A 26,695-nucleotide genomic window follows, 5' to 3' on the forward strand; every position below is an offset into this window, starting at 1 on the left:
GGGTCCCACCTGGAGGGGGCCGAGTCGTCCGAGACCACAGATATTACCCAAAAGTAACAACTCACTTCCCAAAACAGCTCATTTTTTTTTGCAATCTCTAACGGTTTGGTTTTAAAGTACCAGTAGTCGAACCAACTGCAGCTCTCAAATATCCACGAGATGGAAATAAGGGATGACATTCATATGAACGTTGCTGCATGATGTTGTTACTGGCCGTCTTGCTGAAGTAGTCCAAATCCCTTCATTTTCCTCCACGGGTTCTCGTTAGTCACCGGTTTAATTTCCGATCGACATCCCTAGCGCCATCAGCACGGCTAAAAATAACCAAAGATTATCCCCTCCACAAAAAAAAAAAAAGACAGATTAAAAACACAAGTCTCCATCATTAAACTAGAGAACCTTTATTAAATAATTCATGGTAAACTTCCATGAGGTCTCAGTTTGATATTCCTCATCTCAAAAGAAGAACTAGTAGACCTCCGGTTTAGTGTGCATATCAGGGCTGCCCTGCATGGCAGGACAGGGGGAGCGGACCGTCTTCCCCAAAAACAACATGATGAAAAACACAAGTAGTGTCAGTCCACTTTCAATTCAAGTCATACAAAATTCAATCTGGAGCTCCCAAAGAAGGTTTTTCTCATCTCCAATCTACGGACTGGATTTGATGCCCACTGTGTTTCGTTTGCGTGGGGAAATACGTTTCTGAATTAAAGTGAATTGAAAGTGAAGTGAAAACGGCCTGGGATTAAAGAGTGCTGAAACTACAAACAACAGAAAACCCAAACTGCTCGTTCCTCAGTTCCCCGTTTAAACTGACACTGAAATATCCGTACTGAGGACTGCAGTTTACAAAAAAAAAGTATTAAGAAAGCAGGTCTGTTTGTGTTGAATAACAATAATATTGCCGTTATGGGGGTCTGGAACATTTTACCATCTTATTTCCCCCAGCTTTTCTCCTTACGATAAATGAGTTCACCACCTACTGAAGACTGTCTTTGCAGGTCAGGCTGAAAAAGGGCTCGAGGTTGTTCACTCGGTAGAACTTTGAGCGGTGCATTCACTACACGGGAGAGATTATCAACGTTAAGCTGAACCATGTGAGTCAAACAACGGTAGGCAAAGCACACGGTCTGTTGCAGAATCCAATCACCTGCACAGTGACGGGGCTTTACGTGTTCTCACGTCCTATTCCGGGGTGTCAGCTGACGTTGGGGCCGTAGCCGCTTCGGGTGGGAAGCTCCCGGGTAAGAGGAAAGCTACAATGCCCGGTGCAAAAAAAAAGCATGCACGCGTGGAAAGGGGCGACCGGTTTAAACTGAGGGCTGGGAGGGAATGGACAAACTACAACGAGGAACCGTTTAGCAAGAGCATTCAAACCTATGAATATGGTGCGACTATGTATCAAAAGTTCGATATACGGTGAGTAAATAGCCAACATGGTGGACGCTTCGTTGCGAATGTATCCAGCTGGCACTTTCAGACGAAAATATAAAAGGTCAAACATTGGTTGCGAATGACAAAAAATGGCAAAATGGAAAACGGATTTCTATCACATTGAAAGCAAATGATGGCTCTGAAACTTTTTTTCTTTTCTTTTGTTTTTTTTCCTCAAATAACTGACACATACACACAGAGACAATTTCCACCGTACGCCAGCGTGAGTCTTTTGAGTCGCTGAGCCGTGGTGATCCCCCAAAAACAGGAGCTCCGGACCCGCGTCTCTGCAACAAGAGTCAAATCCTCTCCTTTGAAGTGCGTCTTTCTTTCTTTCCTGACCTCCCACCAGAGGCCCCTCAGTTCGGCTTCTTCTGGAAAGGAGGCCGTACCTAAATGAAAACCTCGTCCCTGGTGTCTCCCAAAGCTTTGATAACAACTCTATAATTTCCTTCTGTTGAAAAAAAAAAAAAAAAAAAAAACCAAAGCATGTCCTCTGGCTGATCAGCGCTCACGGTGTAGTGTAGCTGCTGGTATCCTTCCCGAAATTGTAATACTCCTCCATGTCCTCTATGTTTGCCGTCGTGAGTTTGGTGAGGTTTTGGGAGCCACCGTTGTCCATATTGTCTTGTGAGGTAAAACCGAAGCTCTGTCCTTCATACTCCCCCTGGCCATCCATTTCTGGAAGAACTTCTGGGGAGAAACAAACAAACAAACATTATAAAGTGAACATTTTGCTTACACTCCGTTTGATCGGTGGCACCACGCTGAAGATGTTCCTGGGACAACAGGGCTCATCGGAGTAACACGTTATTCATTACTGACTGTTTTGGTCTTCTTCTATCAATTTGAAGCCTTTAAAATAGTTATCTCAAACCCTAAGCCATCCTCTTTACTGCTGGATATGTATGATTAAAAAGAAAAAGCAATAATCTGTCCTATCAACTTAGTTCAACACTTTGCAGGCCTTTGAGACATTCCTGCATTACTTGTTGTTTTTGTTGCAGCAGCAATTGTAAACCTACATTACATTACTACATTACATTTATGAGTTAAACTTTCCCTTATGTGGACAAAAAAAAAGAGCCTCAAGTAATATTGTTGCCTGTATGAACAAAATGAATCCGGAACAATTAGATTATTAGTGATTATTAAAAATGAATTTAGTCTTCTTGCATGTCTGGGAAAGATAATGAACATGACGGGGTCCAACGATATGGAACCTTCCGTCACCATCAAAGCTAAACCAGGGGGTCACTGGCGAGAACTGTGGACCGAAGAGGAGCACTTGGATTCAATGGACCTTCACCGGATGAAATAGCAATTAAAGAACACGTGTGACATCACGAGCGGCGCGCTACCTTGTCCTTCCGGTGAGACGTCCATTCCGTGCTTGACCTTCATGTGCCTGCTGAGGTTCCCCTTCAGGTTAAACTTACTGGTGCAGTACGGACACTTGAAGGGCTTACTGCCGGCGTGGAGGTGCATGTGGCCCAGCAGGTTGTACATTCTGTTGAAAGACTTGCCGCATACCTGGAGAAGAAAAACACAAAACAAACACAACCCCCGAAATATTGACACTGATGAACTCAATCCGGGCTGTTATCAAAAGCGCATTAACCTTAAGAACATTCCTCCTCCACACATAATCCGGTTGCATTAAATTCAACTTCAAATGCATCATAGCACATCATTTCACAATGAGATGAATTTGAAAATCTTTCACTCCCCCCCCCCCCCCCCCCCCACCTAGAATATGACTTCAAACACTCACCTTGCATTTGAATGGCTTCACGGGCAGGTGGACGATCATGTGGGTCTTGAGGGTCTGTTTCTGGATGAAGCTCTTAAAGCAGACGTGGCACTGGAAGGGCCTGACGCTGTTGTGGATGAGCATGTGCCTCTTCAGGTTGGCCGACAGGGTGAACTCCCGCGAACACACGTCACACTTGTGTCCTTTCATTCCCTACGGGGAGACCGAGCGGAGCAAAAGGGTCGATCATTCAAATGCACTTCTTTTTCTTCCCTGGTAATATAGCTCACTAAAAAGTGAGACGGAGGTGAAATCAGGTCAAATCCTGAGCTACAAAATGCCACAAAATCATAAAATAAAACCTGAACAAAAAGACATGATACATATTTTCAGTTTCAGCACATTTTACAAAAAATGAAAATAATCCCAAGACGGATAAAAAAAAACATGCTTATTACAACCTCAGACATTCTCCATTATCAATCTTCTTCACATCCAATAGCATCTTGCCAACAGGAACTGCTCAAAAAGCCCACTGCGTTACTGGGCTGTAGCATTGAGATGATTATCCTATACAGAAGTATTAGGACATGGTAGTAGGAAGGACAAAATCCATTCAAACCGGTGTCCTCCTTTTCTTGAATGTCAGATCAATGACTAGAAAAACAAACTATTCATTGGTACTGCGAGTAAATATCTAATGCGTTGGAACTGTGAAAGGACCACGGCCTGTTTGTCTCGTCAGGTCAGTTTGGTGACGTCATGACATTCACATCCTGCCCGTGGCCGGTTGCCCGTTTGACCATATCAAAATCCCCGGCAGCCATTTTGGATCTACTAAAAGGGATCACTACAGCACAGGGAGGGGGAAAAAAAGCCCTTGCCGCCGGTCTTTAGTCTGTTCCAGTAACATCCTCAACCACGTGCGGCAGGAAATGTGGAGTCATCGAGAAGCAGGTCACACAGAGACAATTCACAACATCGGAGGCCTCGAGGCCCGTCTAAATGAACGTGCTGCTGCATTACACACTTCACTCTGCAGTCTATCTCCGCGGACAAACAAGGGAGCCTGAGTAACTGCTTTCTGCTCTAATGAGAAGGACTAATATGTATTAGAAGGTTGCCAGCGGGTTTGAGAGACTGCGGACGGATGTTGCAGACGGTCACGGCCTGCACAGCACGCGTGTGGCGCTGCAGGTTGTCCACCAGGGGGAGCAGTGAACAGACAGCCGGCTCACGTACAAAAGAACATTCTCTCTACTGAGAACACCGACTGCCCTCTCCTTTCCACGTCGAGTGGGTGGCTTAGGGGTTATTGTTTTCGCTGAAAGTAATCAAATTTAGGTAAATCCTCAGGAATTCAGCATTTAAACTCCATCCACTGAAGTGAAAGTCTGAGAAATGTCAGAATCTCACATGTAGCGACTAATGAGGGTCCAGTGGTGAGATAGCTCTCTCTTCCCCACCTGTGTTTATGTGTGTGTGTGTGTATGTGTGAGAGTAGTCAGGGGGTCACTGAGCCATTACAGACACGATGGTGACTATATTGAGGACTACATGAAGACGCTCAGTATTGTAGTGGATGTTCCCAATAAATCTGAAAGTGATTTATTTTGTTCAGCTGTTCATCTGTCCTCCTTTTTTTTTGTTAACATGAATAATCTGTATCAAAGCTGGAAAAGCATCCCGTAGCTTGAATAGAGAACTGCTGATTGACTGCATGCAGGGTGATTGCATGCAAAAAAAAAAATTTACTTCTATTCTGACCTTCAGTAAGAGGTTTTACTCGCAACAACAGAGCAGCGTATGGATGCTTGTCAGGGCAAGTGCTCTTACTTGTCTACTTCACACAGACAACGAGCGGAGGTGTGGTAGCCTCCCTCTGCTGATCCCATACTATTTTTTTCACAAGAAAAATCCGGACTAATAAACGCCCGGGGATCAAATCTATGGTGTGTTTTTTAACTAGAGCACCCAGGAGGTCCAGGAGCGGGAGCGTGGGTACCTTGTGAGTGAGCGAGTGCTGACGCAGGTGGTGGAGCTGCACAAACTCCAGGCCGCACTGGGAGCAGGTGTAAGGCCTCGGGCTCTGGTGCTTCAGCAGGTGGTTCTGGAGCTGGCTGCGGTAGGCGAACGACTTGTTGCACTCGGTGCACTGGAAGGTGTGCGGCCCCTGGTGGCTGGTCTGGTGGCGCTTGAGGTGCGCGTAGGTGGGGAACTCCATGCCGCACTGCGAGCACACGTGGCAGCGCCCGCGCTCGTGCTTCACCTCGTGGGCCCGCAGCTCGCTGGGGTAGGCGAAGCCGCGGCGGCAGAAGCGGCAGCTGTAGGGCTTCACGTCGGTGTGCTGCAGCATGTGGCGCTTCAGGTGGCTGGTCTGGGTGAAGCCCTTCTTGCAGACGGTGCACTTGTGGGGTCGCGTGCCTTGGTGGGTCAGCAGGTGGGTCTGGAGGTGACTGGGCTGCTTAAAGAGCTTCCCGCAGTGGGGACAGGCGTGCGGCTTGATGCCGTTGTGGCCCAGGATGTGCGTGACCAGGTTGTACTTGGAGGTGTACGACTTGTCGCACATGCGGCACTTCCAGCGCTTCAGACCGTCGCCCACGTCCACGCAGTACGATTCGTCGATCTGGATGTTGATGTCCAGTCGGTCCACCCTGCGGCCGCCGTGGCGACGGGGAGGCTGGGGGTGCGGAGGCTGCTGGTGCTGCGCCGCCGCCACCGCCGCCGCCGCCGCCGCGCTCCCGTCCGTCCACATCATGTTCTGGCTGCCGTCTTCGTACTCGCCCGCCATGCCCATTTCCGCCGAGTCGTAGCTGCCCACTTCGCTGGTCTGGAAGTAGCTGCTGATGGCTTCCTCCTGCTGCGTGGGCTTCATCATGCTGTTCCCCTGGTGTTCCACCTCCTCGTCCTCCTCCCTGCCACCTCGGCCGTGGCCCCCCATGGGCCGCTGGCCTTGCAGTCCGCGGTGGCCCTGCTCCCCGCCTCGGTGGCCGACCTGTGGGGGAGGGGGGTGAACGTGCGCGGTGGCCTGCGGCTGGCCGGTGGCTTCCCGCTCGCACTCTGCACAGTTCTTGCTGGCGCTCCTGAGAGTGGCCGGATCCACTTGGACTAAGCCACCCCTGGGAGCCAAATTGTTAAGCATGTGGACACAGGAGGACATTCCAGAGTTCACCACCTCCCCCTTCACATGGGAAGAGGACACGTCGCCGCCCTGAAGGCCGTGGCGGTCGGGGCCGACCATTTTTGTGTCCGGGTGCTGAGGGGGCCCCTGCTGCCACCTCCTCTGACTGCAGCTGGGTTGCATCTGTCCGTCCTCGCCCAAGTTGTCCCCGAGGTAGTCTCCGTTGGCTCCGATGAGCTGGTCTGCGTACTCGTAGTCGACTCCGTCTACTTGGGGTGCGGGGGACTCTTTGGGTTCGCCGGTGTAGAAGCCGTTGGGTGCAATGGTAGCGCCGAACACTTCATTCTGGGAGATGAGACCTAGCACGGCAGCCTGGGCCAGGGACAGCACGACTACTGGATCTGTCTGTGTGCCTGTGTCCACCAGCCTGGCCATTACCTTGGGCTCACATCTACCCAGGCGCCGGCTCGCCTCCTCCTGGAATAGAGAAAAAGATACACAGGCACAGACATCAGCACTGCGAGGAAGCAATTATCAAATATATGCTGTGTCTGACTACAGAGAAGAAGTCTGTCATGACTCATTCCACTCGGCGATATCGTGGGGGGGGGGGGGGGGGGGGGAATAAGAGAAACTAAGGACCTTTTCTCGGTCATCGTCCTACGTTTAAGCAAAGCTCTGTTTGTTTTGTGAACTAAGATGCTTAGAAAACAAATCGAGAACACAACATAGATCGAGATAAATTGAAAGAGCGTGCATTGGTCAATGCAGGAACCTCGGGTTCCTGCATTCTAAACTAAAAGCAGGAAGGCAATGATAACTATTAAGCAAGAGCCAGACTACAGAACACTGTTCTCAGGTAGGAGCGTGTCCTTCATTGACACATGAGCCGTTCATCGAGATAGATGGGAGAAAGAAAGCCCTTTTGTTAAGGACACACTAAAAAAAAATGTCCTCCCACGGAGAGACAACCTCATCACAAATCATTTTTTCTGGAATCAGAAGTCAAGCAAAGGCGAATCTTTAGATCTAGTGATACACGCATGGGCCGTGAAAGACACCGTCCTAATCCCGCGTGCTCACCATGTATGGCTGGTGTGCGTGTGTGTTATGAGGAATAAGATGGCCTATTGATCTACACACAAACGCACATTCAAGCACAAGAGGGGGAGAAAGAGGAAGACAAAACTCAGCAGGATTAAGACATTTTTTTATAGAATGGAAAAGCAGCAGAGGAGACAAAAACAGGAGAACAGAGAGGGGGGGAGAGGGTAAAAAGCAGAGACAGTGAGGGAGGGAGAGAGAGACAGAGAGAGAGAGAGGGGGGGAGATTAGAGCAATGCAAGTCTAGCTGAAGGGAGGGGAGAAGGAAAAAAAATGAAAGGTAGAGGGAGAGTGAAGGAGAGATAAGGAAAAGAGGGGTGGGGAGGAGGGAGGGAGAGACTGGAGAGGGAGGGGGAGAGCTGAGTGAAAGAGTGAGAGGGTGAGTCTAAGGCAGCAGTCAAAAGAGAGCAAGAGGAAGAAAGAGAAAGAAAGATATGTGGAGACAGAAGGAGGGAGGGAGGGAGATGCAGCGAGCAACCAGGAGACAGTTAGAAAATGAAAGCCGGACAGAACGAAAGATAAAAATTTGAAGTGGAAACAGAGCAGGCGAGAGAAGAAAGAGCTTTACGAGGAAGAGTTGAAAAACCGCTCAAAAGAGGGCAGAACGGAGTTAACGCCAGACACAAGCCTCCACGTGTGCAACAAACAACACATCTGCAAATGGCAACTTTAAAAACAAAGAAAACCTACCAAGAATCAAAGCATCCCTGAAGGCAGCTGTCTACCTGTCTGTCAGTGGGACCGAGCCGTGTTGCCCACCCCTCCAGTAAACTACCACTTGATATGCTACGAGGGAGAGCCAATGAACTCACCACGCTCCTCTTGCTGTGAGGTTTCAGGTGCTTTAAGGATCTCATTCTCCAGTGCCAGTGTGTTGAGTGAGAACGGGCTACGTTCCTCCCTTCCTTCTTTATACGTGAGGGATGAGGGGGAGGCGGGGCTAATGTGGCCTGCCTCCACCCCTCTTCTTCAACAGCGCTTTGGTAGTGACTCTGGTCACGCCGTCACAAACACAGGCTGGACGCAGACAAACATTATTCCAACAAATCAGAACAAACAAACAAACAAAAATCCACTGCCTCGCACAAGGTTCCTCGATACTCTGATGATGAACTGACTAAGTCACCTCAAAGTCACAAGACACACACACACACACAACAACGTCAAATCAACACATCATTCTGAAGTGATGGATCCCGCCTCACTTTCCCTGCTTTCCTTCCATCTCCGTCTGTCCTTCTTGGTCTTTGTTTTCTGCCAATCCCAGTCTGGCTCTCTGTCTTTATTCCCGTAGCTCCATCTATTGCCGTTTGTCCTTCCCGTGCGTTTCCTCTACGCATCTCCCTTCCTCTCTCTGCGCCGCTGCATCTTTCACTCTTTCATGTATCAAGTAGGGTTTATGAGTATGAAAACGTGTTCCGTCCAGACTTGGATGCATGCAAGTATGTTGTATAGGGGGCGGGGGGGGGGAGGAAGACAAGAGAGAGAGATAAGGGAGAGAGAGAGACGTTGGAGTGACAAGGAGAGGAGCAAATGGAGGAGAGAGAGATGATGGTGAAAGAGAGGATGAGGAAGGACAGAATACTGAAGGAAAAGGAGAGGGGAGGGCTGGAGGGGAGACAGAAAGAGAGAGAGAAACACAGAGGGGGGGATGGGAAAAGTGGAGCAGAATGCGGTAAAAGAATAAGAAATGGAAGATAGATGAAGCGAAAAGGAGAGAGTGAGAGGTAAAAGGGGGAGAATAAAAAAGGTACCGCGCTTATTTTAACAATAAAGCGAGCAAACCGGCCAATGTTTCCATCGCCCCTCGAAAGCACACACACAGTGCGTCCAAAGTGTGAAGAACTTTTAGATTTTATTTTTTTTCATGGCATGTTGCCACCGGCCAAATTAGGGTAGCGTGGAGAGACGAGACGGTGCCAAAGGTCACGCACATCCTGCCCTACGACGAGGTCACGGGTGAAACCAAACCCTCCCAAAACGGGCCGGTAAATTAAACACACACACACACACACATTTACCCAACGAAGTTGGTGTCAACACGCGAGAGGACTAATGGACAGACAAGCCAACGCCTCTGGGGAAACCAATGATAAACTTGTAGTGCAGAAAGCATTCATTCCAGCTGTAGGTTTAATTCACGGTTAACATTAGTGCCAAAATTGACCGAAGACAAACGAAAGATGGATCCAATTACTTGAGAATACATTAAGCGTTATTCATTTGCAGTGCTTTTGACCTTCTATAATCTTGGTGGATAATAAGACGGGTATCTTCGCTTCCATGTTTCCGTCTACGAAATCAAACTTCCCACAAACAGTTGCATCTCTCGGGTTATGCGACCACTTCCTGTTGATCACAAGCCAGACGAGCACAAAGGTGCTTCCCCTCGCATTTATTCTTTTAAATAAAGTTTTGCTCCATTTACCTTGTGATAAAGTTTAAGTGAGGACCGTGGCCTTTTGCACTGTTGAGCTTTGAACCAATCGGATCTTAAATCATTTATAGTTTTGCTTCTTCTTTTTTTTTCAATTTTCTAGCACTTTGTTCCTGTTTAGCAGCAGTCAGATTTTCCCACTGATTAAATCAAATGGAAAAGGGAAGTGAAACCTGACTAAACGTAGCTGGAGGAGATGCACTATGATGACAGGTGTAATTTGAGGTCTGTCTCGGCTGGATCCAGACTCCTTCGGGGTGAGGACCAAAACACAAAGGTGGTCCCGAACAACGTGGTCCAGACTGCAACTTCTGATTCAAGTCATTAGCCATCTCACCGTGGCAACGTTTGGATACATGATGGTTACAGTGAAAAACGTTGGCCTCCAGCATTGGAAATGTGAGGATTTGCTGCATATTCATGAGGATTTTCAAATGTTTGGCTTGTGAATGATACGTAAAAAGTACAGAAACTTGCCACTGTGCAGAGGGAGCAGCTTGGTGTTTGAGGCGTCGTCTCTGCTGACCTGCGAGGTAAGGGCAGTCACCTGGTGCACCCAGTTTACAGTCCGCTGTGAGGACAATTACTTTCCCTCCTGGTTGTTTTGTTGGCCACTTGTTGAACATAGACGTATACCAGCAAACGGGGGCCCATTGCAGGCAGTTGTATTGAATAACACGGGAGAGTAAATAGCAGCACAGAATGGACGGGTTCAACAAGAAACAAATATATGGTGATGGGGAGAGAAGCTTTTAATCAAGCTTTTCTTTTAGAATTCATATGGTTTCAAACCTGTTTCTTTTTTCTGTCATAGAAAACATTTCTTAAATAAAGTTTGCGACATAAATGCCGTGGGGAAGTGTGGTGAACTACAGGATAGAGAGAACATGGAGGAAAGAGAGAGAAAGGGAAACAGCAGAGGACAAAATGGGGGGCGTAATAGAGTAAGCAGAGAGAGAGAGAGAGAGAGAACAGATGATTGCATGGAATGAAAGAGGGATTGAAGGGGGAGGGAGGGGAGGAGATAAAGAGAACAGCGAGGGGAGGGGGAGCGAGTGAGCGAGTGAGTGAGTGAGTGAGTGAGTGAAATGGTGGGGTGAGAGAGAAAGGGGAGAGAGAAAATGTGAGGCAGCAGTTGGGGGAGGGGATGATGTAGAGGGAGAGCAAGAGAAGCAAGAGAAAGAGAGAGAGAGAGAGAAAAGATAGAAAAAAGGAAAGAGTGGAAGAGCGAGCAAGGGAGAGACGGAGAGAGATGGAGCGGAGAGCAACGTGAGAGCAAGACAGAGAGAGGGAGGGAGGGGCATTGTGCAACGTGAGGGAGAGAGAGAGAGAGAGAGAGAGAGAGAGAGAGAGAGAGGGGAGGGAGGGGAATACATGACGGTAACCAAGAGCCAGAGAGAAATAAAATGAGAGAGAGAAAGAGGGAGGAAGGGAGGGAGGATGAAAGAGGGAGAGCAGAGGATAGAGGAACAGAGAGGGAGGGGGAGGGGAAGAGAAAAACAGAAAGAGTGAGCAGAAAGAAAGAAAAAAAAAGGGAGTGAGCGAGGGAGAGAGAGCACAAAAAAAACCCATTTGGCTTTATTTTGTGGTTTCACAAACATGGCCGCTGCAGCAAGAGAAGTAGAAGAAGAAGAAGAAGAAGAAGAAGGGCACTGCTGGTTTTTACAAGTCCTCCCTGTGTCACACCGACACCAACCGGTAACATTAAAGGGACCGGCATCAGATGTAATCACCCATGTTATTCACTGGGCAGTGGAAACAGCTGCGTTCAGGTGTATTGTGATGTGGCCCCTCCTGAAAAGGCCAAATGTGATTCATCTCAACGGCTAATATGCGAAATAGTGGAGGACAACAGGCATATAGATATGTACAACTGTTTGTTATATTGTTAGCGGGTGATGTTTGCCTAGTGCTCCTTCCTTCGTGGACAAACAGCACTGGATCATGTGGCCTAAAAATGTGTTGGTTCTCAGGTCCGTGTTGAAACAATTGGGAGCATCTTAGAGTCAGCATTGTTCACGGTATGGACAGATTTATGGATGTTTATTTGGGGATGAACATCAGAGATAATCATACCCTTGGAAAAAGTTTTTGTCAATGTCAATTGTGATCGTAACTCGGTGCTGATTCATTCAGTCAATTTTTACAGCCCCACTGTGAATCAATTCTGTAAATCACTCAATTTAGGTTCCTCATCAAAAATATCGCAACACTAAAAGGTGAGTGAAAACGACGTACTCTGGGGACAGCGGCCGATGAAGTGCAGGACACGTCGGCGAAGCTAAAACACTTGTTAAGTTTGGCCTGTGGTAATAAACCCAGTAGAGCTACAGCCAGCGAAGCGAGGGGCGGGGCTCCCGACCTTATTCCCACGCCGCGGCCCAGGTGATGGACCATATGCGCAGGGATGATGTCACACGGGATCATTAACAGGGACCAACGATTCTGCAGATTGGCTCATCTTTTCATGGCGTCTGTATACTTCACCTCAACGTTTCTAAAAACTTACTGAGAGTCTTTGATTTATTGAAAACGATTAGACGCCGACAGGTTGCGGCATGGAATTTAGGTTTTGCTCTGATCACCAATAAACTGCAATGTATGACCTATGACAGATTTAAGCTAGTACTGTTGTGAGTGCTTGAGGTATACAGTACAACATATTTACAAAGAACTGTCCCTTGGGAATAAAGTGTGCGTGGTTGTCTCGTCTTTGCTCTCCTTAATTGGAAACCATTGTTTGACTGCATGACTTATGAGTTACACATTCAAACGCTGATTGACATCCATCCAAACTAACACACCAGCATGTCTCTATTAGTTCAAAATGTAACGTTATTTATACCATGTTTCATCTTCATGTGAAAAATGCAACAATAATAAGATAAAATATCGAGGCACAAACCTCTCAACCCAATTCACAGATAAATAAAGATAAATGCTGCTATGGGCCTCTCATTTTGTTTCTGTGCTTTAAGGGAGTCAAACTTCTTTCTCCTCTTGTCGCTCTCTATCTGTCCTTATGTTTCCATGGATACGTCTCCATCTCCGATAATCTCTTTCCCCACCTTTTTGTCATTTCCTTCTTAACTTCTAGATCCCAACTCCTTCCTTCCTTGCTTGCTTTTAATCATCAACCAGTTTCAATGGTTATAACAGGATGATCAGGATCCTTTACCGTCTCCTCCCTTGTTACATGGGAAACCATTTAAAAAAATATATATATTTTAATATTGATCCCTGTGGGAAATCTTTTTTCATTTGTTCTTTGGAGATGGGCCACACAACAGCACCTCCAGGGACGAGGGGGAGATTTTGGGTCTAGCTCAAGAGCACTTTAGCAGCGAAGCCACCTCTTTTTTTTTATTTTCGAATGGAGATTTAAATATTCCCACTTCGACACTGACCTTTGTAACCTCACAGTGTTGTCACGTATTTGTCTCCTATATCTGCTGGCAGACAGGAACATACCCAGGGGAATACGTTCACTGTTGTTTACATGGAAAATGTGAAGTGTGGAGCTGTTCCATCATCTGACAAAGCAGCATCCTGGCAGCTCAACATGGTCCCGTTGCACGGAGTGTTTGTTGGGTGAGATTTGATCACATCGCATTTAACAAGATTTTAAGCAATTGTTCACCTCGCAACATCTCTTTGGTGGAATGTCTGATCATTGTGAATTTATCTGCATTGCGCTGCATTCCTCCCTCACGGATCGTGAGCATCTTGCACACCGAGTGAGCCCGGCAGCACCGGCAGAGGACAGCATGCACCAAGACAAGCTGTGAGGACATTACTCCTTATGGTAGAAACATAAACACATGACATATTTAAAAACAACCTGATATGGATACCCTAGTTTTCTTTCCCAAGAGTTGTCCCCAATACACACACACACACACTGAATGGGACATGTAAAAATAAACGCATAAGTGCTCCCTTGGAGGAATCTGTCATGGTCACACAGTTACTGGAAAACTGGTAATTAATTCTTCATGTTTTACACCACCTGAGTATTCCTCGTGCTCTAAGTCAATCTAGAAGGCCCCCATATTCATCTTAATCTTTTAACGAGCGACTTCAGTGTGTAATTCTCCCCCCCCCCCCCCCATCCCCCCCTCCCTCCTCCATTATCAGCTTCATTTTAAACCAGATATCAGCAGTAACGGCTGAGGAACAGAACGCGTCAATCAAACCAGAGACGATGTAAAATGGCTGTGCCGTCTCCGGCTCCCTCCGGGACGGCGTCATCCATCCACACAGAGGGTGAGGTTACTGTCCGAGCACCACTGCCCCCCCCCCACCCCCAGAGCTCTGCACACCAACAGTGTCACGACCAAAGGCGAAAGAAAAGGGTGCAGAGAGGACAGGACGGGACACCGGGACGATAAGAGACCGAGACTGAAAACAGAGAGACGCAATGCATGCACTCAAACGCACTAAAGCTAAAATTACATTGAAGAGGGCATGAACTAGGCCACTGCGCCGCACGGTGCAGGAGAGTGGCAGGTAGCTGAGTGAACACACTAGCACTGAAGCTGTAGACATTAATGACTAGTTTGGAACTTTTTGGATAATGGATTTGGAAGTGATTCAAGTTTCCTTAATGTCAATCATTTTTGGTTCCTTTATTCCTTTAGGACAGAAAACTTCCAGCTCTGGAAACACGTTGCAATTTTTTGACATTTTATAGTGCAAAGATCTAACTGATTCATTGAGAACATTATGGATTGATTAATCCACAGTGAAAACGATTGTTAGTTGCAGTTAACCACACACACACACACACACACGATACCATGATTACGGTCTGATCTTGGCTGATCAAAAAAAAACAAAATGCAAACAAATTAGAAGAAAACATAATTTTTTCTCCCCTGAGAAGTGGGCAGTCCACTTTTGAAGGACACATCATTTGAGCTGAGCAAAAACAAACGGGTTTTACGACACCACGTCATGTTGATCTACAGCCATGACCAGCACCTTAATGAGCTGCAGTGGCCTGTAAGAAACTCCTTCTGCATACACTCCTGGAACAGAACAAATATTTAATATCCCTAGCTAAAACACTGAATTTACAGTGTCATTTGTTCTGTCCCCAACTTGTTTATCGGAAGGAAACACAAACTCAACACAACTTCATTTGAAGCATTCAAATTTTAGGATTAAGAGACCCAGCCTTGCTTGCAGCTTAGTGAGTCCGCAGCTAAACTCTTCAACATATTTATACAGCCCCTTCATGCCAACATTTGCATTCTACAGATGAGCCTTTTGGAAAGTCTATTAGTTTGTGCAGGTATTTGCCAAGTGCAAAAAAAAAAAAAAAAGGTATCCGATACGATGATGGCGCAAGATGTAAAGTTAAAGGATCATCAACGTCGTTACTGTGACTGTGTAGAGACTAAAAGGATTCACGCTCTGCCTGCTGAAAATGTAGAGCCACTCCATCAGATAGAAGTTTCACAGAATAAGGTGAAACCTTTGACATCCACAGTACCGCCGCAGTTATTATGATTCATCCACTTTCAGTCTGAATCAAAAGTGATGGACCAACACTCCCACGCCTACAGGAAAAACACATGGAACGCCGCAGACAAAGTATCCCGCAGATGTGAGGTGGAAAACAGGTGACATAGAGGAGTCTGGGTGTAAACCTACCTCCTATTTTGCACCTTTTCACCAAAAACCAACGCTTGACAACAGGGGGGCTATGAATCACAATGACATGCATCACATGGTCCAACGGTAACATGTGCACAGACAGTCAAGCCATTGGCCGACATTCAAACATGCCAAAGCATCGCCTGTCATGCAACGGGGAAATAGCAGGTCACACTTATCAATAAAGCCATGTAGAGAAAAGCAGTAAGCCAACAGAACGGCACGAAGCATAATTTGGCATGTCGTTTATCAACAATTCAAATCTTGCAGGCATCGCTTTTCTCCTCGAAGCACTGCAGCTCTCGAACTACGCAACACACATTCACACTCATCCAGCGCAAACAAACAGAGTGGCATCCCGCCGACAACCAGGCCCTACACATTAGACCTTTGTGCTTCGAGAAACATCATCGGCCTCTTTTTTTTTTTTTTTTCGTTAAACCTTGCCTGCAGCGCTGCAATGTGCTGACACCATCATCAGCTATTCTAAACCTTTTCATCCCCACAAAAGAAAGGAGGGAGAAAAAGCCGCCTCGTTTTAATTCATCTTCATTTACACGATGTTGCGGGCGTCTGTTGAGGCGATTGGCCTCTCGGTGATTTTTTTATTTTTTTTTAATGCATGATGGGGATGTCCTGATGTGCTTTGGGTTTTTTTGGCCCTCTTTCAACTCGGGCCGAGCTGCCGCTGCCGATCCGATCCGCGCACGAGTGGCTGGTGATCCCCCGGGTAGCGTACAGATTGTGTAGTAGCAGCTTGCAGCAGCAGTGTTATAACACATTATCGATTCAAGCTTGGGGAAACTAATTCATCACCGCTCAAGTCAAGCTGGCCGAGCAAGAAAAAAAGAAATAAAAAAATAATTAAAAAAGCGTTCTGTTAAACCTGGAGCCATTCAGAAAGAAAGAATGAAAACACGCCTAAATTGTTGAGAACTCAAATGTGCTTTTGATGAGCTCCACTGGTATTAGTCACGTGTTGGCATCATCACCCCATAATGTCAAAACATACTATTGTACCATCAATCAGACGTTCAAGCGTATAAACAAAGTAAGTATGATCCAAAAACCCAACAGAACGGGTGCCTCATTCACGCTGAGCATGAAAATACATGAAAATAACAAGATTCTGGGTGTGTAGAGCAGATTAGAGAGATCATTAACACAAGGTTAACACAACAAATATAGCAGCCAGCTGAGAGGCAGCCAGTTTGCAAATTAATAATTGGCAAGATGCCTTTGAGCAAAAGCCCGACTATAGAGGTTATCCTCAGACAGTGAAAGTCAGAGAGGCCCAAAGCTGCATTCAGGAAGACTGAGAACTCCACAACATGTCCGTCACTGGAGCTGCTCCACAATCCAGGGTAAAAGGTCCGGCAAGTGCCAATGAATGCACCCTTTAGGAGACAGAGGTGGACTTTGAGTAATACCCGAGCAGCATCACTTCAGATGCTCCCACGGCACAGAAAAAGGGGAGAACTGAGGACGCTCAATCAAAGAGCCGCAGTGAAATTCAATCCCCTCACCAAAGGTTACTGTAGGACTAGAGAATTGGACAGAGACGGTTGGCACCCTTCGTTCCCTCGAACACCGAGTTGATTAAATCAGTTTAGTCAAGATCAGAGTCTGCTCAAAGTGACGGCAGAAATGGGTCAACTTTCTCAAACTGCAATCAATGAGGATCAGCAGGGGGGGAACGGAGATCTGCACGGGTCCAACCACGCTGAGTCACTCGAACGTTTCCACCTAAATGACCATCAATCAGGTGACCCTCAGACCACAAGGGGAGGATGTCTTTTTAATTACTGCCTAACTACTGGAGCACTTCTATAGCCCCCCCCCCCCCCCTCCTCTCCCCTTAAATGCACCCACAGGCCAGGCACTCTGTGGCAGGTATGCGAGGGGGTCAACGCTGTTGTCGCCCATTCTGACCTTGCACTTGGACACACAAAATGCCACGGAAGCGGTCCAATATAAGGAGTATTATATACATACTGTATATACACACACACATGCACCCAGAGGCTACAGCACCTACGCCTCCCTTGGCAGCCGGTGGGCGCTGCAGTGACCTCATTGGTTGCCGTGGAGGATACCTGTGGCCCGTCAATGATCTCTGACAGCCCGGTGAGGGAGTCAGCCAACTGGGGGGGGGGGGGGGGGGGGGGCGGCGGTGGAGGTCCCCGGGCTACAGGTTATCTACTGCAGTGCAGCTCTCTGATGCTTTGAGGTGTCAACCCCCCCCCCCCCCCCCTCCGCCCCCCTGCACCGGGGTTGTGAGACGACTCGTGCACGCTATCAACTCCCAAGCCGCTTAACGTCGGTGGTGTGTTTACTTTCACCTGCGCAAAATGAACCAGTATATGAAAAAAAAAAATAGAAAAGAGAAGAAAAAAAAAAAGAAAAGAAAAAAAAAAGACCCGACAACTTAACAGCTCCAAACTTTTGTTGCCGACAGGCCTTACGGGAGGACACCTCCCCGGGTCCTGGCGCGAGGAGGTGGGCTGTGCTCGATGTGCAGGGCAGCCGCCGCGAATAGTGATGTGCAGACCCGGCATAATGTGGCCTGGTGTTGCCCCCACCCTCCTCCTTTACTCCTTTATGCGTCTCCCCCCCCCCCCCCCCACCCCCAATTCTCTCCCCCCCCCCCATCTCGACGCCATCTGTTTGTGGCATGAGAGAATGTGGAAGTCCCACACAAAAAAAAAAAAAAGAATAGACGACATTTTGACTGTAGTTGCTGACCTACATCGACCAATGCGTTCCTGGTATACGCGTTTTAAATGAAATGCAATAAAAAAAATGAAGACACTCCGCACCGAGAGAGACACGCGAGATGGAACCGCTGCGGGTGTAAAATGTCCAGACATTACGCGCGTACATTTCCTGGCCTGGGCAAGGGGAATTGGATAAGTTGCGGTGGGAGCCCTCCTCCCTCCGCCTCGCCGGCCCCGGACAAGTCAACGCTCCGGCGGCGCGGACGTCTCCTCGACCATCGACCAAGAACAACAACAACAACACAAAATACAAGAAGGAGAAAAAAAAAGGAAAAGACATATTCCAAAAATCGCAACTCACCTGATTCCAAAATCGGTTTATGGTGGCGGCGTGATTGTGGTTAATTTCAATATGGGAAAAACAGTTGGTGGGTCCCCCGATGTGTGTGTCTGTGTGTGTGTGTGTGTGTGTGTGTGAGTGTGTGTGTAGCAGGAAGGAGGGAAGGCAAGGCGAGAGGCGCTGACGTGAATGAATAAACAACTGAGCTCCTCCTCGACGCCACAAGTAAAGGCGAGATGTGGCTCACTGAGAGGAATCCGCCGCCAGCCGCTGCACGTCCCGTTTTACGCGTTTCTCTCACTTGCCTTTTGATAAACAAGCTTCGCAAACCTTCGATGTGGATAATTACAGCCTGCCTGTGCCGAGGCACGTGATTCACTTAAACACAGCCGCCTTTGGACACGATCGCCACTAACGATTCTATTACTGGATGATTTTGATTTTGATATTAAATTACGCCCAGTACAAGTCATTTTTATTGTAAATGCACACGTTTTGCATGGCATTCACGCAACCCACAAGGTGGCGCTATTTTAGCCACCCTGAGGACAAGACTTCATTTATATGATGAATAAAGTCCATTAAGATCCCTGCAGACACGGTTTAAAAATAAATAAAACAAACTAAAAATAATTTATTCAGTAAAGAAAGACTCATACCTTCTCAACAACAGATCCGGGGACGTCTAAGAAGTGTCACTGCTGGGATCAACTGAGAAGGTGTATGTATACATCATGAAGGTTGGAGCATGAGCGGCCTACAAACCAGTTGAAATGTCACACACGGCTGCTCGTATTGGACGAGCCGAGCACAGAGAAGCTTCCCAGATGTTGTCTGCTGTCAAACTCTGACATCCTTGTAAAGGTGAAACGTTCAAATGAACACACGTCTCAGGGGTCGAGGGGCACGTTGATAGAGGAAGCCTTAAAATACAATGGATAACAGTTTTGAGAACCAGCTGGTAGTCCCCAAAATGTGGCTCCTTACGATTCAAGAAATAACAGCAAACACAGAGCCGAACAATGTGACTCATTTGCATTATTTCATTAGCCACTAAACTGAATTTCAGAGGAAAGCTCATCTAGGCTGATTGTTTAGTATGTTAAGATCAAACGGTGAGAACCGGACCACTAGAGAGATATTTGAGTTTTTGTCTGTTTTTCAAGTTTCAGGTTTTTGATTTCAATTAGGAACAAAACATTTTTGATACATCCAAATCCATCCCGCCGCCTCAATCAAAATAAAAATGATTTGTTTTCAGCCAATAATAATATTTTCATTGATTAGATTCAGAAACTGAATTATTATCAGGGGTTTAAAAGCTATGACCCAATAACCATAAAAAAAGAATTCACACATTCAACACTAGAGAGCGCTAGCACCCCACTGAATTTTTATGACTTAGCTTATTGCGAAATGTTGTCTAAATGATTAATCATGTCTCATATGATATCTTAATTCATTAATTTGATTTATACAGAAATTACTTAATACATTTTTCTTCTTATAAGCTGTCGGAGAAGATCAAGGCATGTCGGTCGCATGTGATGCCTTACTCCTTTAAAGGCATTTACAACATGGAAATAAATTATCCTTGATTGATCAGGTTCATTTCTTGCTTGTGTTTAGAAAACGATGGAGGGTTCTTCTTGTTCTTCTCGAAGAATAGCAGTTGGTATTTGTGTCTCATAACTCTGCCTTCCAGTCCCTTTGTACCGTGCTATATCCGTCGAGGACGGATATAGCACGGTAGCCTCCCTGTAGCCTCTGATTATCTAGTGTTATTGACAGAAAATACTCATTTATATCAAGATGCTGTGGTGGCGACCTTTAGCATTCAGAGGCCTGTCAATATACAAATGCACTGTGAATTTAAATGTTTATGGGTTGTTGATCTCGAACTGGGGTTAAAACTGTGTCAGCAAAGTGAGATGGGATGTTATTGATTGTTTTCATAGAAGATTCAGAGGTAAAAAATAAATAAATGTCAGAGTGAACCCTTTCTTCCAAAAGTAGAGAAACAGTAACCAGACAATATGGGGGTGTTTGGGGAGCTCATTGGGTTAGAAGTCACGCTTCTGCCCATTCGAGGATTCCTCATATATATAGTTTCTTTTCTTTTCTTTCATCTATGAGCAGAAGAAATGCTGTTCACACAACGACCTGAATATCTGAGTTAACATGCAGGAGCCCTCTTTGACTTTCAGTAACACGCGCTCCTCAACATATTAGTATTCCAGTCCGGTACTGTTGGTTCATCATGATGCGCAACTGTGATAATTTGACTGCCCGCTTTTTCGCATTGCAGGAATCTGTGCGGTTGAGTCTTTGATGAAAACAGCTTAAAGTGTTGTTCCTGTGGGTGGTTGATTCAACAGCGAGGCCCGTCTCCTCCTCGCCTTCCTCGACTCCGGCCTGCCTGTCCAGACTGCGAGCGGTCCGCTGTTTGCGGTGCTCTCTCTCTCCCTCTCACACACTCTCTCTCACGCGCACACACACACAGAAACAGCAACACACAACATTAAGCAAAACGCTACATCAGATTCTTGTCGGACCTATTGGCCGATTTATCTGCTTTTATTCAGAGGAAAAATACATCAGATAGAGGATTTGCCATGACCGGTTTAAAGTATGATTGTCTTCTAAAGCCGCAGATAACGGAGCCGGTGATGATGCCATCCAACAGCCAGTCATGTAACAATTATTGACAGTAAAGTTTGACACAGTTAAGAACAGGAATATAGGCAGGTTTGTGCAAAATACCTGAAATAAAAGGAGTTTATTTCTCTTAAACTGTCCTTTGTAGCCCACAAACTCACTAACAGATCGATAACAGAGACGTCTCTTGGTGTCTAATCAGAGCCTTGATTCACACAAAGCCCTCGGACCAGGCTCACTGATCACTTTGATCCAGGATGAAAATGTCTCAACATCTACCTGGTGGACTGGCGTCATCTTTTGTTCTCCAGAAAACGAATTAACGTGGTTGACTGTTATTTTTATATCTTGACATCTTCAATGTCAGCCTTTACCTCCAAGCACTGCAGTCTCAATCAGCATGGCTGCACACTCACAGGCGGGTTCAATAATTCAAAGTAAAATAACCTTACAGTTGGAATTGAAGTACAGATATTCTTGTCAATTACATATGCTTCACTGATACTCAACGTCATGTACTTTTTAATTTAGAAAATTTGAAGGGGCATGTTTTTCTCGTGGGGGGGGGGGGGGGGGAAGCATTACCTCATTCTTCCTCAGACAGCTCTCTCCAAGCTTTCAGTGCCTTCCAGAGATGTGCAGGCAGGGCGTGTCGGGGCAACGGGAGTTCACATGTTTGAATTCAAGCTGAATTTCCAGAGAATGCAGCGACTGTTGCGTAAGACCCTGGAAATGCCGTGTTGTCATGAAGCATCTGAACCACAGAGTGAATTACTTATTGTTCCACATCTTTCCTCAAAGTATGCTTCGTTCCCAAACGTTAAAATGCTGCACAGCGATGACCTGAAGGTGTTGCACACCTGTTCCTCTGGATCGTAGAAGAAGCATGTGAACCATGACATTAGCGTGAGCGGCACTGTGCCCTCGGAGTGTCTCAAGAATCCCACTGAAGTGAGGGGATTAATATAGCCGAGGTCCCTCTCCCCCTTTTCCAGTAATTACCAGGGTTCCAAGTTCCAAGTTCTTGTGCCTATTTCAGGATTCACAGCTCCAGATAGGTGTGTTCAGCAGTGTTCAGTGTCAAATGTATGAGAGCTGACTGGCAGACATGACAACCCAACGTGTACAAGAATAGACAATATGTGCAACAATACACAATAAAAGACAACATGTACAATGTTGTACAACAATACATAGTGATATTGCAGCCATTTGCACCATTTGAATAGAGAACACATAAAAACCCTTGAAGACAGTGAATGTTGTAATAATCTTTGAGTGTAAGAGTGAGACCTCTATGCTGGCTTAAGTACAATCCCACTCTCTATCAAGATGAGTAACACTTGTGGTAAAATATGTCTGAACCTTCTTTTGGATGATGCACTCGTTTTGATTACATGAGTGCATGGCTTACCTGATTTATCATCCGCCATGCTTAAAATATGGTTACGTCATTCACCAGGTGAAACAAATCAAATAATTCATTTTGCATTTGTGCAAAACGGCGAAACAAATGCTGTACCGGATGTTTGCATTGACAATAAATGGTTTATACTAAAAGTAATATTAAAAGTAATCGTATTGATACTATTTTCGTCAGGTTATCTCAGTTTACAGCCCGAATAAGCCTTCATTGATTAATTCATTCCCCACCTACTTAAACAGATCAAGCCATAACTACAATCTTTCATTTTAGTGTTAATCTGTTTTTGTTGTAACTACGAGGTTTGCTTTTCATAATAAAAGTTAGCCCTTCTTTCAACTGAACTGAACTGATTCTGGTTTAACTGCTGCCTTGTTTAACGTGAATCTTGAAAGCCATTTAAATCCACTGCGAGGATTGTGGAGCTTTCCACTAACAGCAATAATACGAGGCTCAGGCTGAATGCATGGAAAAAAAGCCTTAAAAGAGAAATGTGATTTCATTAAAATATTCAGAATAATTTCTCAATTACCAATAATTGTTATTCCACTTTTACAGTCTGGTTTTACTCTGCTTCTTGGCAGACCAACGGCATGCTGTTTTACAGCTAATTTTGCTATTTTCTTTTCACATGTTGGAAATGATTCCACGTATTGTGAAGGATATCCTCATTACATGCAGTTGGAAATGGCCCCAACCCGTCAAGTTTCCTTGAAAGCAGCGCTTTTAATCAGAATGGAAACCAGACCACCAAACACTTCATTTTTCTTCCTCCACTTCTTCCCTTGCGAGTCATTTTCATTTTTCAAAACAAGGTCAAACGGGTCACAGAACCACAGAACACCTGCTGAGTTCAACAAAGATACATCTGTCACTGTGTTGAGCATTATTGCTAAATGCTAAATCAAATTATTAACAGAAAGACACATGCTCAAAGGCTGGTATTGATTTTTTCAGAGTGCATCGTAGAACTACATATGTCACATGCTTGTTGCTCCAGCTTAAAAAACACTTGCAGGATGCACTCACCTAGAGGCGGAGAGCAGCTTTTATGTGAGCAAGATATCTTGTTCATCTGGAAGAGAAGACATGTCAGAAAGGTTGTTGGTTCCTACCCGGCTCTGGTGCAAAGCTCTGATTTGGTAGAGTGGAGGATGTAAGCCGTGCACCTGTAAAGGGGTTTCTCCCTCGCTACTTGAAAAGGAGAATGTTTTGCTGCCCGAGGTAAGTGGCGTGCACTTGATTTAGAAACTACGATTGGGGGAAATCCACCCACCTGCATCCTCCTGAATTCACGTCGGCTTTAAAGTACCTTTTGACATCAAGGTTGAGTCTTTGGCACTTAACAGAAGAGATGGATGTGGTTCAGGGACACATCGTGGCAGTTTGAAACTGGAAAGAGATGTTACACCTGTTCTTCTGTCCACAGACTTTATGGTTTACTTCACAAATAAACAGCCTTATTTTATCAAAACTACTACATTGAAGTGACCAATTGATGAAGATTGACTATTTCTGAACTGGTGGGGGAGAGTAGACATATTTTTTAACACGGATATTAAGTACCAACGCCCTTCACATCTACTAAGAGTGCTTGTTTGTGTCACTGAAAATCATTGACGGTACAATCTGACAAAATGGGAGACGTATCGCTCTGAAATGATGAGAAGCGACGCGTAGAGGCTTGCAGTACATGATAAAAACAAGAGCTCCACTCGTATTGTGACTCCTGTCTGTTTGTTCATTGGGAGGAAAACCAAGCGTCCAGTTCTTTTAATACAAGAAGTAAAGATAGATTTAGGGTTTGAAGCAGGACCAAATCCTGTTGTGGCACAATGTGTCATAGCAGGAAGGACCTGTTGTGTTTTTGTTTATTTGTCTTTTTAAGGAAATAGATTGGACTCGGTCGGTATAGTGCCCACAGAGCACATTCCTTTTTTTAAAAGGCATGTCGCAGTCAAGCTTTTTAACTTTAAAAAAATGTTGAAACTTTGAATACTTTAAAATGATCTCTGCCCTCACTGCGCTGGGGCTCTCCAGTAGATATCTCAAAGTCTCAGCATATAAAAAAAACAAAAAACGTATGGCTTAGCCCGAGCAGTCGTACAACAATTACAACAACCTTTAATCAGGCTTTCTTGTGACGGAAACATGAAACAGATGAAACCCGGTCAAAACAATTAGATTCATTGGAAACAAAAGCTGGTCAACGACCAGTTCTTTATTGGTTCATTGTTGAAGCAGGAAGATGAAAGCTGGTAAGATCTTGCAGCAGGGTGAAGTGGTGTCGCGGAGGCCACATTCACCACAAAAAGGGATATGAGATGGGGCCTTGAACTGACTAAATGCAGCTGGACTTCATTCTCAGGAGATCTCAAGTGTCTGAAGGAACTTGCGCAACCTGATGATGCTGTCATTCAGCTTTTAGCAGAGCAAAACAAAACTCTTTAGTAAGCTGCTATTTCAGAGGCTATTCCATCTTTATTATTCGAAATGGTGATGAGCTGAATCCTCTAATCTTGAGGATTTTTAGCTTTTCCTGTTGGCCTGAAAGAAAGATTTCAAAGAGATAACTGAACTTTAAAACTGGACTGATCCCACGTCAGTAAAAAACACATCCATTAGAAGTAATTAAACCATGACACATGGCCCCTGACTCATATGTCACTGAGACACACTCCCGTGTGATAGTTTCACACACGCTTTTATGCATCAGTTGGACCCCATCAGTTGAAGGTTATCAAGTGAGCCGAGGCAGGTCAGAGGATGAGCCTGCAAAGGAGCTTAAGCACGTCCAGTTAGCAGTGACTCACTAAAACACTCAAAGGCCGATTGTATTCAATAAAGAGAAGCAATGCTCACTTCTCCCTCACGTTACCCGAAGGAGCTTTAATACAGCGTTCTCAATCTGATGTCATTTAAGACATATCAAATGAATGACAAAAAACACAACATGACAAAAAAAGAGAAAATGCAATCCAGGCTGGGAGGCCAGATGTGCTGTAAATTTGACTTTTGAACAAATGGAATTAATTCAATTGAATTCATTTTATTTTGTATTGGCCAAAATCACAAATTCCCCTCACAGGGCTTTACAGTCTGTACACATGCAACATCCTCTGTTCCAAAACCCTCACAACGGCACAGGAAAACCTCCCCCAAAAAAGGAAAAAAGCCTTTCAACAGAGAGAAAAAAGGAGGAAACCTCAGGGAGAACGTCAGAGGAGGATCCCTGTCTCGGGATGGACAGAGTACAATAGATGTCATGTGTACAGAAACATGGAACTAATGCCAATGTTTTGTCATCTCCCCTATAAATGTAAATCATAAAGAAGACATCCATTCAAAATACCCCCTGACTGAAACATCTGTCCATGATGCTGTCCTGTAGAATGTGTAATTATGTATTTTGTATACAATATTAAAACTGCAATGATAAATACGATTTATGTTAGAAATGACATCCAATGACATTGTGTGAGATGAAAAGACACTCATTGTACCAAATCCACAGATGGATTTTAGCATTGTTCATGACTTGCTGGTGTTTCCAGAATAGTAATTAGAAGTCAAAGAAAAATGGCATTTTTTTCTCATTTCTGTTTACAACAGCTAAAAGGAGATGGAATATTGGAATAAAATTCGCCTGGTATATAACACACATATAACTCCAAATGAACGCTCGGGAGAATACATTTTAAACTTCCACCAACTATTTTTGTGTCCTTCACAGTTTCATCATCACAGACCATCTATGCTGCAAACCATGAGCAGCGTCACCTCATCCTGGAGCACAATAAGGGCACGCGGGGATCTGATCCGATGATCTATGATTTGGCATTGACGAGACACTGACTGACGCTTAACTACAGGATGTGACGCACGTTCATGGAAAAGTTTCCAGTCAGAGCCCCTGTCACATGTTGCATCACATCCTCTCTTCCCCCTCTGGGCTGACTGCATTCACACGCGCCGGGGTGCGCTCGGGCGTGCCGGAGAGCGTCGACTCTCCTGCTTCGGCACTCAGCGTAGTGTGAGGGCCGTGTT

The 26,695-nt window shown here is 45.6% G+C and overlaps 1 protein-coding gene across 4 annotated transcripts; it reads right to left on the bottom strand.

The window, feature by feature from the left end:
* Positions 1 to 385: 385 nt before the first annotated feature.
* On the bottom strand, positions 386 to 19,069 carry znf710b (zinc finger protein 710b). 4 transcript variants are annotated; one of them, XM_037449874.2, is made up of 5 exons: positions 18,589 to 19,069; positions 5,193 to 6,785; positions 3,209 to 3,400; positions 2,796 to 2,967; positions 386 to 2,127 (listed from the first exon to the last, which is right to left on the bottom strand). In XM_037449874.2, the coding sequence occupies exons 2-5, from the start codon at positions 6,741 to 6,743 to the stop codon at positions 1,946 to 1,948; spliced, it is 2,097 nt and encodes a 698-aa protein (XP_037305771.2). In that variant the 5' UTR covers positions 6,744 to 6,785; positions 18,589 to 19,069; the 3' UTR covers positions 386 to 1,945. The 4 variants fall into 4 exon arrangements, with proteins under 4 accessions (XP_037305771.2, XP_037305761.2, XP_037305754.2 ...); XM_037449864.2 differs by lacking the exon at positions 18,589 to 19,069 and adding an exon at positions 8,225 to 9,270 and having other exon boundaries at positions 386 to 2,124; XM_037449857.2 differs by lacking the exon at positions 18,589 to 19,069 and adding an exon at positions 8,225 to 9,263.
* Between the last annotated feature and the right edge of the window lie 7,626 nt (positions 19,070 to 26,695).

The sequence above is a fragment of the Pungitius pungitius genome, chromosome 4 (assembly GCF_949316345.1).
Source record: "Pungitius pungitius chromosome 4, fPunPun2.1, whole genome shotgun sequence".
NCBI classification, from domain to species: Eukaryota; Metazoa; Chordata; class Actinopteri; order Perciformes; family Gasterosteidae; genus Pungitius; species Pungitius pungitius.